The sequence below is a fragment of the Rhynchophorus ferrugineus genome, unplaced genomic scaffold (genome assembly GCF_030347505.1).
Source record: "Rhynchophorus ferrugineus isolate W39M unplaced genomic scaffold, kcgeb_rfMv2 rfM2, whole genome shotgun sequence".
NCBI classification, from domain to species: Eukaryota; Metazoa; Arthropoda; class Insecta; order Coleoptera; family Curculionidae; genus Rhynchophorus; species Rhynchophorus ferrugineus.
This window is the reverse complement of record NW_027472581.1, coordinates 12,977,319-12,997,682: the sequence shown is the minus strand read 5'-3', so window position 1 is coordinate 12,997,682 and position 20,364 is coordinate 12,977,319. Positions and strand designations below refer to the sequence as shown.

The 20,364-nt window shown below is 31.9% G+C and overlaps 1 protein-coding gene across 12 annotated transcripts in view; it reads right to left on the bottom strand.

Annotated features, from left to right (window-relative positions):
* The window catches only part of LOC143191823 (uncharacterized), an 870,958-nt gene that overhangs the window by 52,350 nt on the left and 798,244 nt on the right, over nucleotides 1-20,364 (bottom strand). For 11 of the 12 annotated variants that reach the window (XM_076397237.1, XM_076397236.1, XM_076397232.1 and 8 more), the window contains one exon: nucleotides 14,437-14,527. In XM_076397237.1, coding sequence (XP_076253352.1) covers nucleotides 14,437-14,527 — 91 coding nt within the window. Of the gene's footprint in view, nucleotides 1-14,436; nucleotides 14,531-20,364 lie in introns of all 12 variants that reach the window. The other variant, XM_076397244.1, reaches the window with a different exon arrangement.

The window sequence follows — 20,364 nt, the reverse complement described above, 5'->3', positions numbered from 1 at the left end:
GAACCTAGAATATGTTTTGATGATTATAAATTTTAATTAAATTGTTGTTGCGCAAACACTGGTAGTGAATAAAGATGGTAGTGATGGTAGGAAGCAGACATAGATTATTCTCCATGGAAAGCAATTCGTAGGTTCAAATGGTTAATTATTCTAGAGCCGTCTATTAAAAATGATCGAAAGGAGTTTCTGTATTCGTATAACATTCGGCTGATGTATTTCAATCGAACTATGAACCATATATAATTGATACATTATGTTTATTATCCTGAAATAGCTATAAAGATAACAGGTCAATTGAAGTCCCGGGCCTACCATAGTAAATCACACTTTTTTGGCAAAATTAGTTTTTTTTTGTTCAACATAATTCCCTTCAAGGGTGATACACCGATTATAGCGACCCTCCAACATTGCGATACTATTTATGTAGTACGATTTGGCCTTTGCTTCAAAATAGGCCTCAGTTTCGTCGATCATCTCTTCATTCGACGAAAATTTCTTCCCAGCGAGCACTTTTTTGAGATATACGGTAGAATACGGTGGATCAGGAAGCAATTTGAAGCCCAATTCATGGATTTTTACACTGTGCATTGTTTTGGTGAAGCAGCACTTTCTTTTTCTTCAAATGCGGCCGTTGTCGGCAATTTTGTCCTTACTTTTTCAAGGCAGTCAATGAAAATTATTGCATGCGCATCTCAAAATACAGACGCCATAATCTTGCCAGCTGGCTGTTGCGTTTTCCCACGCTTTGGAGCGGGTTCATTGTGTGCAGTCTACTCGGATGACTGTCGATTGGACTTCGGAGTGAAATGATGGAGCAATGTTTCATCCATTATCACATATCGACGCAAAAACTCGAGTTTATTACGCTTGATCATCTTCAAACACTGCTCCGAATCATCAACTCGTTGTTGTTTTTGGTCAAAGGTGAGCTCGCGCAGCACCCACTTTCACACAGAGCTTTCTCGTACCCAAATATTCGTAAATGATATGATGTGCACGTTCAGTTGATATCTTTAGAATGTCTGCTATTACATTCAGTTTCAATTTACGGTCATTCAAAATCATTTTGTGGATTTTTTAATGTTTTCGTCGGTAACAACCTCTTTTGAGGGTCCACTGCGTTCACCGTCTTCGGTGCTCATTTCACCACGTCTAAGCTTAGCATACCAATCCTTGATGGTTGATTTTCCTGGGGCAGTGTCCGGAAGTTCGACATCAAGCCAAGTTTTTGCTTCAACTGTATTTTTTCCCTTCAAAAAGCAATATTTTATCAACGAAATTCATTTTTATCCATTGTTTTTCACAATAACAAAAGTTGCTTCACTCAAAATGCTATAATTCACAAACTAATGATCCGACAGCTGTCAAATTTATACACGCATCTTTTGAGGGTTAGGGCTAACTAAAAAACATATGGATTTAATTCTAGTAGCGCCATCTATAGGCTGGGGACTTTTCAATTGACCAATATTAACTAATGGACGTAACCATGAAAATCAGCAATAATCCTATGCTTATTGAAAGAACTGTAATGAAAATCAATCATCATGTTGACCTTAAAAGTAATGACCTTAAAAAGTTAAAGGAAAACCGTATTAAAACATTTTCAACGCCAAAATAAAGAGGATTAATTATAATACTCTGAAACTAGTATTTGTATTTTATAAATATGTAATTGGAGAGTTTGTTGTGACATTTTATATCTTTATATCTTAAAAAAGAGCATGTTAAAATTTATATTTTCGACCTTTCTTGTTTAAAAAACATTGCCAAGTTACATCAAATATTTAAGGAACCTTATGGTGATTTTACGCTATCAGGTTGATTTCAAAGTTTTAAAAGTGACATTTTTAACGTCAATATTAAAAAATACCGAAATTAATTAAGAAAATTTGAAAATGACTAATTTGCTGACTTTCATAACTATATTGGACATGCAATGTATTTCGCTTAAATTGATATTACCTATATTAATATCTATCTATACTGATGATATCCCTACAACAAAAGAAACAGTACTTATGATGTAACAATAACATTAAAAAAATATAAATAGTTAATATGTTTTTAACGCATATTTTTACTACAAATCCCGAAATATAGAAGACATCCTCTGATCGATCGAAATTGATTCTTTAACCTTTAACCTAATGATTTTTAATAAACATTACAAATACTTGTATAGTTTCAACCCAATAATTAGAAATAATTGTATTATTTCAACGCAGTATTCTTGCTCCGAAATGTATAAGAATGCCCTTTAAAATAAACAAAATTACATATAGTTGTATTGCCTTAACATAATTGCTTTTAATTTCAAATTCCCAAATATAATATGAAAACTGATAATGTATAATATAATATAATTTTTGTTTTTAAATCTCGAAATATAAAAGACTTCACACTGGCAAAAAATTTTTTAAGAAAATTATTAAATAATACGAACATTAATTGTACTGCTTGAACTTTTTTGCAGTGATTAAAATTTTAGGGAAAATGTTTGATTTTCCTATATATTCATAATATATTACTTCTATAATATTGTATGGTCTTAAGAGTTTTCCTCCAATGCTTGAGTTAAACATGTAGGATTCAGTTTATAGCCATCCCCAATGGGGATTGAGTGATCAATGATGATAAAATTGAAGTTCGCAGGAAATGAAGCTCACTAGATTCCAAATTCGAACATAAAAACTTTGATTCTGATACAAAATCGCTAAGATCTGAAGGTTAATTTTAGCGTTGGGAACTATCGACTGAACACGACTATCCTGTTTAGTAAACGACTGTTTAGTAAATTGACTACTTTTTACTATCGACTGTTTCAGTCGTGTACTTTCAGTTACTATTTTTGGTTTACTTTCTAGTTTCATTCGACTGATTTTTAACGTTCTGGCTCTGTCATTCTAGCCGCGATCTTGACAAAAATGTATCCAATTTATGTATAGATTTATATGTAATATATATAGTTTTATGAATTTTTTGGTAGTTTGCTTGTAAATAGCAATATATTGTATATTAATATAGCAGAATTTTGAAACGATCTTTTTCAAGATTGTTAATGTAATAGGGTAAAAAGATGGTGAATGATAAATAGTAAAATAGTTTAAAATTAAATTATAAATTGCATGTTAATAGTATTCAGTAATTAATTTTCCCCTTTTCTTTTTTAAATTTAGTACGCGAAGGAATATGTACATCTCTGTTTCGCTTATACTAGATAAATATAAGCACATATAAAGTTAACTGCACCAAGCAATTATCTACGTCCCTATTCTCTCTCACAATTTATACAGGAAAGCGTTCATACATCTTCGTCTGACATCACGAATTGAAAAAACAGTCGAACCATGCATTTGACTGTAAATAGTAATTACTATTTTCGGTTTTTTAACTATCTACTGTTTCGACTGTTTTGTTACTATCGACTGTTTCGACTGTTTTCAGTCGATAATTCCCAATGCTAGTTAATTTAAACAAACCATGTAAAACAAGAAGTATCATAGTGTATTTAGTATTATATATAAACAAGAAGTATTTCCCAGCTCCTCCTCCATAACTTTTTCTATTTTATGTGTAGGCAGGATAATCTCAACTATTAATTTCCCAGTGCGATGTATCTCGAGCACCAAAAAAAGAGGATCCCCAGCAGATGCTCCCGAACTCCTAACGAGCCCGGATTTAATTCCGCCTTCGCAGGGGTGCCAACTTGCGTATGCATTATTTAGCGGGCCGTCACACTTGTCCCGGCACCGTCTAATCAGTTTAAACGATGGCGGCGCGCAGCTGGGACCGAAACGTAGGTGGCGCCGGGGTCGACGCGTTTATTACGTCACCCGCGGTACGGGTCGCAGGAATGCAGTTGCACGAACGGTTTTCGCTGCGAGAGCGGTTAGAGTAGCGCGCGACCCTGAAAAATGTGTCTGGACTGGGCGGCCAGACAAGCCCCTCTACCTGCTTTATGACGCTGACGCCTGCTGTATTTGTTTTAAAACGCTTTACGTGGACGGAGGAAGGAATGTCTGGAGAGTTTTACGTTTATTTATTTATAATTACTCTTCCTGTAAAACAATGGGGTTATTTAGTTATAGTCTATTCAAAGTTTATTTATATATCGAAATTTGTGACGTCAAAACGTCGCAATGTTGCCCCATCAACGCAGAGTTTTCGTTCAGTTTGGTTTTAACATACAACAAAATTCTAATCTAAATAAAATAATTGAACAAAAATACTGTTATGAAATATAATTTATTTTAACATTACAGTATATCTAAAAACTACAGTTAATTATACAGCCACAACAGTTTATAGGTAAGAGTTAAAACCTCTTAGCACTATTGTTTTCTAGAATTTTGAATACGTCTGGCAAATAGAGGACGTTAGGTTGCCAGATGTACAAAAAATTATTCAAAATATTAGTTATAATTACTACAGGTTATAAACCGACAAACGTTATTTTAGCCTTTTTAATAATTTCGATACATTTTAATATTAGATAGTCTGGGTCATAAATTGATTGCGACTTTAATAGATTATCTCGAAAAGGAACTAGATAATGAAGGCCCTTTTGCCTATAATTTCCATTAGAGAGGTAATTATTGATGATATTAAATAATATAAGATCCTGCAATTTTATTGAAAATGTTTGGCTATATTCGAGATCAAATATACGAAATGTATAAGAACAGTGAGTACGCAAACTACTTTATGGATATGAACATAATGTAATAAAATTATTTCAAAGAAAATTGTTAGTCTGGAAAGTATACATAAAAGAGTTAGGGACGTGTAGCTTTTTGATAAATGATGGAAGCGTTTGGAATGTGTTTTAGACAGATTAGAAATTAACAGTTTTAGTGATTGAATTGGACAGTGACTCGAAAAGTGAAAGTGATTAAAGGAAACTTTCAAGGATAATATTGTGCAATGCTGGAAATTCCTGAGACAGAGTGATGAGAATTGAGTGATGAAAATGGTATCGTAGAGCGTGAAAGATTTGTGTGCATAGATATGATTGTAATTGGTCAGAATTAAGCATGAGCATTAGGTTAGGATGTATGAGGAGAGAATGAATACTGACTGTTTTTTAAATATAGTAAATGCATTAGACATAATTCAGTGATTCATTTTATTAAGAATGGTGTACACAGATAGTAACAGAAGAAATAAAATATACAATGATATTAAGATGACTTGACAAGTAAAGACACCATCGAAGGAAACAAGAACTAAACGTAAAAAGGTATATAATCTTTCGAATGAAAGTAAAATACATTACTTTGATATATAATCGTTAATTAGGTGGATTAAGCCTCCAGGGGGACACCACTACATAAAAAAATGGGCCTAGAAACACTACGACATGGGTGGTGTGGAAAAGAGTTCTATATAAATATAATAAAGCAACTCTAACCTACAAACTATTATACTTGTGTTCTAGATTGTAGTTTTAGGTCCTTCGATAACATATGTATTAGGAGTACTATAATGTTAAAATAAATTATATTTGATAACATTTTTGTTTAATTATTTTATTTAGATTACAATTTTCTTGTGTCAAAGCCAAATTGAACTAAAACTAAGAGTTGATGCGGCAACATTGCAATGTTTCGACGTCACAAATATCCATGACGCATTACTAAAAAAACTTTAAATAGACTATACAAAATACTGTAACTGTATAATTAACTGTAGTTTAAGTCCTTCAATGCATTAGATGTACTATACTTTTAAAATAAATTATATTTGATAACAATATTTTTGTTTAATTTTTTATTTAGATTAGAATTTTGTCATATGTTAAATCCAAATATCTATGACGCACGTTTTGATGTTACAAATTTTGATGAGGCATATATAAATAAACTTTGAATATAATATATTTTCTGTTTTACATGAAATAGAACAATTCCATTAACTTGAACAAAATTAATTTTCCGCAAAACATTTGTCAAATATCTGTATAATAATTCAGTAAATAAGTAAATTATTTCTGTATATTTTATTTGGTCGAACAGTAAATAATAATAACTTATATTTTATTAGTATTACAGAACCAGTTTGGATTCAGAAAAAAACACACACAATTGAACATTCTTTAAAAGAAAAACCAATATATCCTAAAGTTTCTTTAGATACAGCAGAAGCTTTAGACCAAGCATGGCACAAAAGTGATATATAAACTAAACAATATGTTTCAAAATAAATTAATATGTATATCTCCAACAGGTTTTTCAGAAGAAGAAGATACGTATTCTGACTGTTAAAAGAAATTACTTTATTACACACAAAACAGTTACAATTGATACAAGTATTATACTAATTCGTTATCTCAAATCCCAAAATATAAAAGGCAATCACCACATCAAATTTCTTGTAGTTAAAATATGTTTTGAGTGTTGTTGTAATTAATAAAAATTAGAAATAAATGTAGTATTTTAATACAAGAACTTTTGGTTTCAAATCCCGAAATATAAAAGACAGTCGTCACATTAACATTAATGTTGGACCAACACCTTTTAACAAAAATTACAAATAAATGCATTGTTTTAACGTATGTTAAAATTATTCTTTTATAAAATGAACCTGCTTTTTTATTAATTATATTTATATTTTTATTTATTTAATTGTTATAATGTTCAGTTAGGTAGTAACTTAAATATAATAATAGTTTGTTAATTATTAGAATTTAATGGAAATTAGATTTAACTAAATGCCATTTAAAAAGTTTAGTCAGTATTAGTTCTTAAGATAGTTTGCGTATATTTTAATATACAGACATTTGGTACTGTAATTAATGTTATATATCAAAATATGTCTGATCTTATATTCAAAATATTGTCAAAACAAGCTTAAGTAACTTAAATATACCATTTTGAAGATATTCATTTTAGTCTGTTATGAAAGAACCATTAGCAACTTGATAAATTATAGTGGAATTTCAACAATGCCTTTTAATAACAATTATAAATATTTATAGTATTCCAAAAGAATAATTTTTTATTTAAAATTCCGAAATATAAAAGGCAATATATATTAAAATATACGTTGTCACAAACCTTTAATAAAAATTAGAAATAGCTGAATTGTTTCATCACAATATTTTTTGATTTCAAATCCCGAAATATAAAAGGCAATCCTCACCTTAAAAAGATTGAAAACAGCGATAATACTTTGCTATCATCCTAACGATTCAATAAATATGATACATAATACAAGTAACAAAAGCCACTTTTTGTCGGAAATATATTTAAGATGAAATATTAGTCGAATAAAAATCGGCACGTCAAATGTCCCATTAAAACCGAATAGTTGGCGAACGGCAACGTTAATCCGAACTAAACGGCATCATCACGCACCCGTTATAGATCAAACAACCGAAACGGTCCGGAGCCGTGACGTGTCAAATGAAGATTTATGTAAGGAGCAGCAACTTTTAATGCGATCGGCGATGTTGAATGCGTCCGATGACAACTTTTCCGGGCACGTATCATGACAGTTGTCGTGTCTGGGCAACTTTATTCAATTAATAATGTTGAAGTGTCGTTGGTTAGAAAGAGAGGGCGCTCGAGTCACACTCCACTGCGGGAACCTTTTTTGTTTATTCTTGCGGTCTTGCCGTTGGTGATGGAGTGAAATTGCCATTTTCATTGAAGGGTCTTTCTTGTTTGATTTTTTTTTTGCCTTTGAAACTAAAAACGTATTTGTTTTAATACAAAATCTTACTGACGTGAAAACAAAACAACTTCCTTTTTTTGTAATAGTTACAATATATTTTATATGAGGATTGCCTTCTATATTTCAGGATTTTGGTGTTAAAAAAATTATTTCTGTTAATGTAAGGTTTTGCTTTTTTTAAGAAAATACTTTTATTTTAATATGATGGTTGGTATTTATACTTTAGGATTTAAGGCCTAAACTATATTTGTTCATATATTTATAAATTTATTAAATAACAGTTTTAATATAAGGGTCGCCTTTTATATTTTGGTATTTGGGATCAAAATCTAGTTCATGCAAAACCTTACTGATGTTAAAACAAAAACAAATATTCCTATTTTTCAAATTATTTCCCATATAATTTATGTGAGGGTTGTCTTTTATATTTCAGGATTTAAAACCAAAAACTTATTTTTGTTGTGTGTAAGCCTTTGTTTTTTTTTTAAGAGAATACTTCTATTTTAACATGAGGGTTAGATTATTCGTAATTATTTTGGCAGTATCGTTACAACATATATTTTTGACGGGAGGGTTGTTTTTTTAATTTCGGAATTTGAGATCAAAAATACATTTGTTTTTATTTAGCGTTTACAGGCGTTTAAAATGATACTAGATATAATTTTATTAAAGAATAGTTTTAATATAATGGTTGCCTTTTATATTTTAAGATTTGAGATCAAAATCACAAAAAAAATGAAAAGGAAAATTAATCACTCAAAAAATGATTTCCTAATAATTTTTATTAAATTACATCTACTATTTACTACTAATATGAAGATTACCTTTTATATTTTGAGACATTAGATGAAAAATTAATATTACCAATATTTTAAAAAACATTTCGTGTATGTGGTTAATGTTCAAATAAGATGATAACTTTGGTATATATATATATATATATATATATATATATATATATATATATATATATATATATATATATATATATATATATATATATATATTAGGGTATTTATGGGAGACAAGTCACTGGATCTTAAGTAAGGAATATATGGGGGATCAAAATAAAACCTAATAACAGAATTTTTGTTACTAGAAGAACACGGAAGTCAGAAGTGTTTAAAGTAATAATTCTATATTCCTACTAGAAAAAAAGCATCAAAACAATTTTCGTTCAAGATATATTGCCACATACATGTCTTCCTCCGACTTTTAGCTTTGGTTTTACGGTAAAACAATGATACTCCGTTTTCCTGCTGGTCATTTATTGGAGTCTGAAGGCCGGCGATGTTTCTTTTCCTCGTATATTAAGGCACCGAAACAAATAAAATGTTTATAGGATCGCAAGTTCACTGCATCAGTAATGGTGGACCATAAAAACGGGGCTCTTACTTAGTAGCAATAATGTTTCTCCTCCTATTGTAGTGCAGATCGTTTAAGCCGATTTGGTAACGAAGTTTTTATAGCTTCAAATTTTGATTATATACGTGCTCGATCTTGATACTTTGTTACTTTCTAATTAGGAAGGTGGAATAATGTTCGCATTCGGACTAAATTGTTATTTGTTCTTATTGTTAACTTTAAATGTAATTCTTTTTGAATTATTGATATTTATAACCAAAATAAACGTAATATACCTTTTACTTAACAGCTCTTACCATTATTAATATATTTTAACTATTTCTAATCATTTCATGAGAGTTGATCTTTATATTTCAGGATTAAAAACAAAAACCTACTTCTTCAATATAAACCTTTATTGGCGATAAATCAATACAATTATACCTAATTATTTTTACTAATATTTTACAATATCTTTTTTGCCAGCGAGTTGTCAGCTGTTTGTTGTTTGTTTTAATATAAGCACTTGCTTCCCATTTCGAAATGGGAAATCAATCATTCAGAAAATTAATTCCTAATCATTTTAGTTGACGAGCGTTGTTATATCTGTTTTCATATGAATGTTGCCTTTTATATTTTGAGATTTTATATCAAAATTAGAAAAGGAAAATGATGCATTTAGAAAATTATCTCCTAATAAATCAAAATGGAAAATGAATCATTCAGAAAATTAATTCCTAATCATTTTAGTTGGCGGGCGTGTTAATCTGTTTTCATATGAAGGTTGCCTTTTATATTTTGGGATTTGATATCAAAATTAGAAAAGGAAAATGATGCATTTAGAAAATTATTTCCTAATAATATTTATAAAAGAGTGTTGTTACATCTATTTTGATATGAAGGTTGCCTTTTATGTTTTGGGATTTGAGATCAAAATTCAAAATGGAAAATGAATCGTTCAGAAAATTATTTCTTAACAATTTTTACTGTTGAACGTTGTTATATCTATTATGAAGGTTGCCTTTTATGTTTTGGGATTTGAGATCAAAATTCAAAATGGAAAATTAATCATTCAGAAAATTATTTCTTAACAATTTTTACTGTTGAACGTTGTTATATCTATTATGAAGGTTGCCTTTTATGTTTTGGGATTTGAGATCAAAATTCAAAATGGAAAATGAATCATTCAGAAAATTATTTCTTAACAATTTTTACTGTTGAACGTTGTTATATCTATTATGAAGGTTGCCTTTTATGTTTTGGGATTTGAGATCAAAATTCAAAATGGAAAATTAATCATTCAGAAAATTATTTCTTAACAATTTTTACTGTTGAACGTTGTTATATCTATTATGAAGGTTGCCTTTTATGTTTTGGGATTTGAGATCAAAATTCAAAATGGAAAATGAATCATTCAGAAAATTATTTCTTAACAATTTTTACTGTTGAACGTTGTTATATCTATTATGAAGGTTGCCTTTTATGTTTTGGGATTTGAGGTCAAAATTCAAAATGGAAAATGAATCATTCAGAAAATTATTTCTTAACAATTTTTACTGTTGAACGTTGTTATATCTATTATGAAGGTTGCCTTTTATGTTTTGGGATTTGAGGTCAAAATTCAAAATGGAAAATGAATCGTTCAGAAAATTATTTCTTAACAATTTTTTACTGTTGAACGTTGTTATATCTATTATGAAGGTTGCCTTTTATATTTTGGGATTTGGGATCAAAGTTCGAGAATATGTAAATGAAGCATTCAGAAAATTAATTCCTAATCATTACATCTATTGTAATATTACTTTCTTCAACTTCAACTTGCATTGATTCGAAATATAATAGTCCATAGCTATTGTAAATGTTTAAACATATGTCAAATCTCGCACTACCTTGCTCCTTGACTAGCTTGTGATGAATGGTACAATAAATACTTAATTTGTTGAGGTTAATGGAGTAATATTGAATAAATTACAATATTTTAAAGGAAAATCAAAAGCTTCATTGATACATAAATAATTATACTGAGAAAAAAGTATGTATCTCTCCCGCTATCATAATTTCATCCCCCTAAACTGAAAATAATAACCTTTTTCAAAATTTCAATTAAAATCCGAATGTATTTTCGTCCCTAACACAATTTTAATAACGACTTGATATTCATCGATATTTGCACAAAGGAAACAAAATATTCGACTTCCCGAAAACAGGGACGTCGCCGCTGATAACGTTCACCCTTATTGTATTTATTCCCGTTCCTTATTTTTATTACGGACTGACGATTTAACTTTCGGAAAACTGATAATTGAAAGGGGAAAATCTTTTATGCGCGGAACGATTAACCGAACTAATTTAATACAAATCTCTTTCCGACTGGGCTTCATCAAGAAAATCCGTTCGGAATTTAAAAAAGCCAAGCGTCGAATTTAATACGATTCGCCCTTTCGGGGTCCGAATCGATTCCGAGACGACGTTGCTGTTTTCTGGAGACGGTCCTCCCGGAAAATTAATATTCATCGCGAAAATGTTCGACTTTCCTGCGAGATTTTAAATCTTTCTATACTGTTTTGCTTTTCTTTAATGTTAAATATTTTTAAATTAATAATATACATTCGTAGAGAAATAGAGAGAAAACTCTATAGGGGTCTCTGAAGAAAACATTCGCTACATCCAATGTATAGTGTGGGAAATTTCGACTGAAATTGACTCTAGACTGTTTCAGTTGTGTACTTTTAGTTACTATTTTTGGTTCTGTTAGTTTCATTCGACTGATTTTTAACGTTCTGGCTTTGTCGTCCTAGCCGCGACCTTAACAAAAATGTACCCAATTTATGCTTACAAAGATTTATACGTAATATATACAGTTTTATGATTTTTTTGGTAGTTTGCTTGTAAATAACAATATATTGAACATTAATATAGCAGCATTTTGGAACGATATTTTTCAAGATTGTTAATGTAATAGGGTAAAAATATTAAAACTGTGAATTATAAATAGTAAAATACAGGAGCATTTTGACTGTTTTTATGACAATAATAGATACAATTTCGATTACTCTTTCGATTTTTGTTAAAAAATATTACCGTTCAATAATAAATAAAGCATATATTAGTTTAGTTTTCTATGATTAGGTATATGTTTAATTTTTATTTCGTATTTATGGTATTGTATCTTATATAGTTTTTAGGTTTTGTTTAAATTCTATTGTATTGTCTATAATTATTATAGTATATTATTTAAAAATAGCAATTAACATATTAAAATACGATAAAACATTTGTGAGGTATTATTCCATTCCATAGAAAAAGTCCATTCGTTTTTACAGATCCACAGAACATTCAAATATAAAAGTTATTCTAATTCCTTTAAAATGAAATTATTAGACGAATGTTAATGTTTTCCTTTTCTTTCTTAAACTTAGTACGCGAAGGAATAGGTACATTGCTTATACTATCGTTTGAAAATCTAAGCACATATAAAATTAATTGCTCTAAGAAATTATCTCCATCCTTTCCTCTCTCTCACAATTTATACGGGAAGGAATTCGTACATCTTTATCTAATATCACGAATGGAAAAAAATGTCTTTCACATTTCATTAGAGCTTTGCTTTCTTTTGTTTCATTATATTGAAAACAAAAAATCCTCATCCTTCCCTGTTATAATTCTAGTAACTTCTTTAATCCAAAAATAGGTTCTTAGCATATCGATTAAAACAAGTAAGAAGTTCAAGGTGACCTCTAGATATTGGACGTCGCGGAACATTTTCCCAAAATTGCCTATAAAGTAAAGTCTTTATTTTCTCTGCGTATATGTTATATTTTTTGGCAGGCCCATCAGACGTTATCCTGTTTAAACGTCATTTTTCATACCGAGTGATGTATAACTAAGTTTATCAATTATTTTAATTTTCATTTGAACACATGTGCGATGATAATAATGTAAAGCTTTGATATTTGATTGGATTGCACGTAAAGGTGATAAAAGTATATGATGATGGAAGGATATATATGGTAACGATGTTGTCGATATCAGTGGTTTCATCTACTTTAATGATGATAACATAACGCAAATGTATGTAGTTGTTTTTTGAACGAGCTTAGCTTGCTTAAACTTACTATTTCTTAATGGCCCACTTTCAATTTTCGCACACATATCAACAATGTACTGATGAAATAGCTGGAGGTATGGGATATTGTTATTATAGTCCTTCCAATGCACGTTAGCAATACCGTCAAACATATTGCCAAGTTCAGTTTGTAAAAACAGAGCATTTTTCTTTTTCATTTTACTAATTAGCATTACTATTGTTAAAAAGAGACAGAATGAAGTCTGATGTGACCGAACATGTAACCAAATCGGCCTATGAAATGCGATTTGTGTTGGTACTGGTCGACACCGTTGTCATATGTTGATGTAAATATAATAAAACAACTCTAACCTAAAAACTATTGTGGCTCTTTAATTAACTGTAGTCCTTCAATAAATATGAATTCCATGTATTATAATGTTAAAATAAAATAAATTTGTTAAACTAAATTTTTATAGCGTTATCTCCATTTTCATTATTTTATTTACTATTAGTATTTTGTCGTCAGAGTCAAAATAAACGAAAACTTAAATTTGGTGCAATGCTACGTTATAAATTTTGATGATGTCCATTGGCTGTTTTATTGGAAGGACTATATCTTAATTGATAAGGATCATCAATGCGTAGTAGTTCACCGCACACAATAAAAAGACGAATAAGATACAAGTTACTTGTATAAAAATATATGTTGTACCAGTCACTGGATTTCTTTGTTTAATGTTTAAATGATATCCTTTTTTTCTATTCCGAAATATCAACGGATATTGCAAGGCATCGTGAGAACGATAATGCTCTTGGATCATCTGCACCTTGTTATCTCTACTTTGTATATGAGTTTTGTAATACGGCTGAGAATATCCGGCTATCTGTTTCTAATTTTGACTATCTGAATGGTGATCGAATGAGACGGGTCGGTCTGTTTTTACCTTTACCGTCGATTTGTATCTCCATTCAAACAGTTGCTTTTTCTTTCCTTGAATAAATCTGTTTTTAAGTAAAATAATATTTTTTTTGAAACCCTTTCATAGTATATAACTGACGCAGTCGGTAGGATATCGGGTAGATTAAAGACGGTTTTCCTTTAAACTCATTCATTTAATAGGAATCGGATTAATTAATAATTACTAATTATCACACTATCAATTTTCAGTGATTCTAATTTCTTTAAAATTTCCATCTCATGAAATTTTCATTTCTTGTGTATCTTTTTGAAAACTATTATTATAATAAAATTTTATGGAATACGAACAAAATTCTCTCCGAATAAACAGAGAAAATATAAATAACGAGGAATAATTAGAATGATACAAAATGTCGGTGATAATTACCTCAAAGGCGAGAGTGAGCGCAGCTTTCTCTTGTCTTAGTTGTTCTGCTTGCTTTTTGTACACCAGCATTGCCCGCACAGTCTCTTCCATTCTGAAATAAATAAATACGGCTAATTAGCAAGTAACTCAGTTAAATAATAACAGTTATATATGCTATTAGAACTTTGTTTTGCTTAATTAAATGAGTTAAAGTACTTCTTGTTTCCTTTTATTATATATAATGCTGATTTATTAATATAAATAAATAAAACTATTTATTTAAATAAATAATAGGAATGTAAAATATAGTTTGCATATGTTTTTGACGACTTTGAAAGTGGGGCATTCTAAGAATAATATATTGTTATGTTGTCGTAAAAAACGACCTGCAGTGAAATGTTATACGAGAGGGCGTAGCAGGAAATCATTCGTGAAATTGTGTAGGTCTGAAGTTTTAAATTTAGCTGATATGGGATTGTTCTGTTCTACATATATACGAAATTAAATATACGAATTTAAAAGATTTTGAGAAATTTGCCTTTTCCTTGACGCTTATTTAAAAGAAGAATATTAATAGCTATTGTATATGTGAGCGTACGCCGTTTATTGGCCGTAAGCAGTTGGGATGCGGCCTGCTTTGAATATTCCAAGAAATATGGAGATCCCCTTCGCACACTTAATAATATTGAGCGGCCGCCAAATCAGGGCAGTCTTGGTACGAGTCCTAATTAAAGGGCAATTGAATGATTTTCTGAGCTGGCTTCTCGAATAAACCATAATAGAATCCAGTAGTTTTATTATAAAAACCACGTGGCCACCCTCCATTCTCCCATATATATTATCTATTGACTGATCAAATTGACTGATTGAATTGACTATTTGGATACTTCACAAAAAATCATTTGTTACAATGGCGTGTTCGAGAATGTAATATGGTTTTGAAAACCAAGTGTTCACACAATAATGAATATATGTTAACGCTCTATTAGTAATAGCACATATATATCCCATTCTTATTATAAATGATGATACTTCATCGCCAGAAGTCGAATTAAATTTTATTTTTGAATTTAAGTGTTTTAAAGTATTTTTTGATTGGATATATAATAAAGTTTCCTTTTTACCAATGAAGATTTACCGGGACTGGAACTACAGTTTAACGTGGGCTCCGAACCACGGTCCTCGGTATTAAGCCTACCGACTGGCGAGTGACCAACTTAGAAATCATCCCAGAAGACATCCGGTCTTACCCAGCCTGGTTACAGGAGTGACTGGGATCATTTTCCTTGTCGGATTTTACACTCTTGTCTAACGGCAATCACAAATGTTAAACAATTACAAACATAAATATACGACCATGTCCCAGCAGGATTCGAACTCGCGACTCTCGTAACAGTAGGAGAACCGTCGTGTGGTCTTTACCACTGCGCCTATAAAAAATGTCGATCCTTTGTGATATTGAAATTATTGATGGCAGTAACTGTGACACTTTGTACGTTATATACAGTATTGTTACTGTTGCTTGCATTTTACTAGCAATTATTCCATATTTTCGGACCATATAAATCTGCCCTGGGCTTCCACAAATATTTAAAAAGACTGACAAATAGCACAGAAAAACAAACTTAATACCTACACATCAGTTTGGGTTTATTAACAAACAATGAACTGGAATAAAAACTAGAAAATTAAAAATAACGAAAGTAAATGTGCGTATGTACAGAGGAAAATCACAATTATCAGTACATAATAAATTACTATTTTACAAAAAAGTTTTGAAACCTATATGGACATAGGGAATGCAATTATTTCGCAAAAAGTAACATAAAATCAAGTTTTCTAGAATAGAAAGTCTGTTACCTGAACAACTGTTTATACCTGTTGTTTTTCTAATCAAAGAGAAGTATTTTAGGTGCACCCAGATACTACAGGACTTTGATTATTTGCACTGAGACCTTCAGATACCGAGTGTCACTAAGGAAATTAAGAGAACTACAAGGAGACATAAGGACAGACTCTATTTTCATGTTAATATCGACGTAATATAACTCTTGGATAATACTAGAACAGGACACAAACTCAAAAGAATCAAACGAGTTTATCTTGTGTAGTGTAATGGGATGCATTTAATAGAAAAACAGCAGTGTTAATACATTATTTATCTTACTTTGATTGGTTTTTTAAGATTTTAAACTTTTTAGGTGTAAAACTATTTTGATAGTGCAATTAATTTTGAAAATTGATTACTGATATCTAGAAAAGAACTATAAATAGCTGAAATATATCTCAATCTTATAATAAATCACATAATTATATTGAACAAGTAGTCCAAAACGTATTCTACTGCCATTGATGTATTTATCACCAAGAAATAGATCATGAAGGAGTATTAGTTAATAGAACAATTGGTATTGTTAATAATTAATGTAAAGAAAGTTTTTTATTTAAATTTTTTTTTGTATATATTTTTAAAGTCTCCTCTTACCAACTATGGGTTTATCTGGACTGGGCCTGAAGTTTAACGTGGGCTTCGAACTACGGTCCTCAGCATTAAGCCTACCGACTGCCGAGTGACCAACTTTAGAAAATTATCCCAAAAGACATCCGGTCTTACCCAGCCTGGTTACTGGCGTGATTGGGATCATTTTCCTTATCGGATTTTACACTCGTGATCGAGGGAATACTTTGAAGTCGGTGCCGAACACATTTTATTGTCAAACACGGTGACGAATATACTGACCTACACCCAATATATTCGGGTGTTCCGCAGGGCAGTGTTCTTGGCCCATTGTTATATCTATTTATACAGCTGACCTACCGACTCCAAGAAACACTACTGTTGCAACATATGCTGAGGATACAGCAGTTTTATCATCACACCAGGATCCAATATGAGCCACAAGAAACCTCCAACTTCATCTTAACAAAGTCGAATTGTAGTTGAAAACGTGGCGTATCAAAGCAAATGAGACAAAATCTATACATGTTCATTCAGATAGACGTTATTCCTAAAACACTTAACAGGCCTCTTTTGGTCCAATCTATAAACGACTCGGTATAAATCCGTTTTTTTTAGAAACTAATGGGACCATACCCCGTAAATAAACCATATGGCCCCAATTTACCGAATTATGTAAAATTATGTACATATTTTATTTTTAAATGTTTTTTTTTGTGTTAATATCTAAGTTTGATTATTTTGTAGGAATGTTCGTCGGGTCGGTCGGTCGGTCGAAATGTGTGGCTGCCGCTGCGATTATTTGTCAGAACACTCACTACTATTTTTGGAAGGAATTTGCACGGAAACTAAAAACACTGGTTGAATCAAAGTTGTTTATTCTAACTTACGATTGATACATGTGGTCGATGGGAGAATTGACAGGATATTAGGTTAAGGTGAAGGAAGTACGGTAGCGCTGTGGAAGTGGTACTGTTACAGGAGGACGGTGATAAGAAAAGAGAGCGAGACGTCGTCGTGATGGCCTTTTATACTCCAGAACTGCATGGTACCAATCCACCGGCGTTGCCAACCTTTGTAGTTGTTGATGGTGAATTGGTGGTGGCCTAAAGGGTCGTGGCGGTCGCCACATAACTCCCCTCCTAGTGGAACAGCCGTGGAACGTACCTATATGTGGTGCAAGTTCCGGAATGCACCCGCAATCACGCAAACAAACGCCCGGGGACTGCTGATGAGATGGGGATCCCAACCTGAGCGAGGAGTTTTACGGGATCAGCTGCCATCGGAGCTGTAGCAGGACGTCGTTCGTCTTGAGGCGTTTAGCTTTGTTTGAGGGTACCTGTAAATGTGTTACGTGTCCCGTTTCGTGATGCGAGGGTGCTCATGTGTTGCTGGTATACATGATGGGCTTCTGTGGTTTTCGTCCATCAGGCTAGTCTCGTGGGATGTCGTCGACCACGTGATGTTGATGAGTTCCGTTCCTCGGGCTATCCTTCCATGCACGTGTCAAGCACCTGTCGAGTGGCTTATGTTGAGTTGATTTACCTGTTAGGCACTTTGATCACGTCGGGGTCACCAATTGTAGGAATGTTCGTCGGGTCGGTCGGTCGGTCGAAATGTGTGGCTGCCGCTGCGATTATTTGTCAGAACACTCACTACTATTTTTGGAAGGAATTTGCACGGAAACTAAAAACACTGGTTGAATCAAAGTTGTTTATTCTAACTTACGATTGATACATGTGGTCGATGGGAGAATTGACAGGATATTAGGTTAAGGTGAAGGAAGTACGGTAGCGCTGTGGAAGTGGTACTGTTACAGGAGGACGGTGATAAGAAAAGAGAGCGAGACGTCGTCGTGATGGCCTTTTATACTCCAGAACTGCATGGTACCAATCCACCGGCGTTGCCAACCTTTGTAGTTGTTGATGGTGAATTGGTGGTGGCCTAAAGGGTCGTGGCGGTCGCCACAATTTTTTCATTTTTAGTGAGTTTCTCATTTAGTTTTAAAGTCTTTTCAAGTTTTTTGTTAAAAATATTTTAGTATATGTATATGATAAGTTATTTTAAAACCATTTTGACACTATTTTTGTACACGGTCTACTGATATCTAGAACCAAAATGAAATTAGAAATAACTTTTAATGGACGTAAATGAGAAAGAACAACTACACCATTTCCGACTGATGTAAACTGTTTAACGCACGAGTGCTCTCCACTGGTTAAATGAATTATTAGAGCAGTGCTTTCGGAATATTGATGCAAAGTTGCATACTGTTGTGTCTGTGATATATCAACAGCAATTTAGTATTCGCTTTAATGTGAGTCAAGCCATTTACCTACTGTATTGCACTTTAATGCAACTAGATATGATGGCGTATGGAGTGGGCTTAATTGACTTTAAAACTTCTCGTCGACAAGACCCCGACCGCCGTGTTCTCTACCATCGAATCTCCATTCTTCCGCGCGCGAGTAGTCGGTTTCCGAAATTGTTTTATTAACTTGAGCCGTTGAAGTTGTCGCCATCAACATTTGCATGGAAATGGGAAAAGTCCGGTGCATCATCAGCGGAAAATAAATAATACAAGCGGCCGGTATGCATGCCGGTGGCAATTAGTTTTAATTGCTATTATGAGGCAAAAAAGGTGGTGCAATGCGACTTTAATGTTTCCTTTTTAATTTCGTTCCGTGTCTATTTGAATTTTAATCGAGTTACCAGTTATTTTTGCACCAGCTGGTGCCGCGGCTGGCGTCCGCGATTGGTATCCGTTTACAAATAGACGACAGGGAATAGTTCTTTGGATAAAGTGGGTCTAAATTCGGATTAAAACTCGCGAACTATCAGGTTGGCAAGAAGGTAAATTTAATTTCGCGAAAAACAAGAGTTTACGAATATGCTCTCAAAAATCGAGTTAGTTTTTCGAAGAAAATTGAGGTTAATTAGAAATCATTCACAAGTTTTGGAAATTCAAAACTCAGATACAATGGAACTTTGATAAACTATGTCGCAGATACAAAATTATATTATTTTTAAATTAATTACATCTTATGTTCGATATGTTTAGTACAATCTTAATTTACAAATTAATTTATTATTACTGTTTCGTTGTACTTGCAATTAATATACAAGCAAAGCGAGTACGGGATTAAAACATTAATACATATTTCCCAAATGAAAATAAAACTAAACTAGTTAAGTGTAAGTTGTGTGTTGGGAACTATCGACTGAAATCGACTATCGATTGTTTAGTAATTGACTACTGTTTCAGTCGCTATTTTTGGATTTTACTACTTTTTACCAGTGACCGTTTCAGTCGACTGTTTTCAGTAGCTATTTTCGGTCCCACTGATTTTGTTACTTTTTACTATCGATTGTTTCAGTCGTGTACTTTTAGTTACTATTTTGGTTCTACTAGTTTCATTCCACTGATTTTTAACGTTTTGTCTCTGTCCTCCTAGCCCCGGCTCTGGGGAACACTGCGCAGAAAAAGCAAC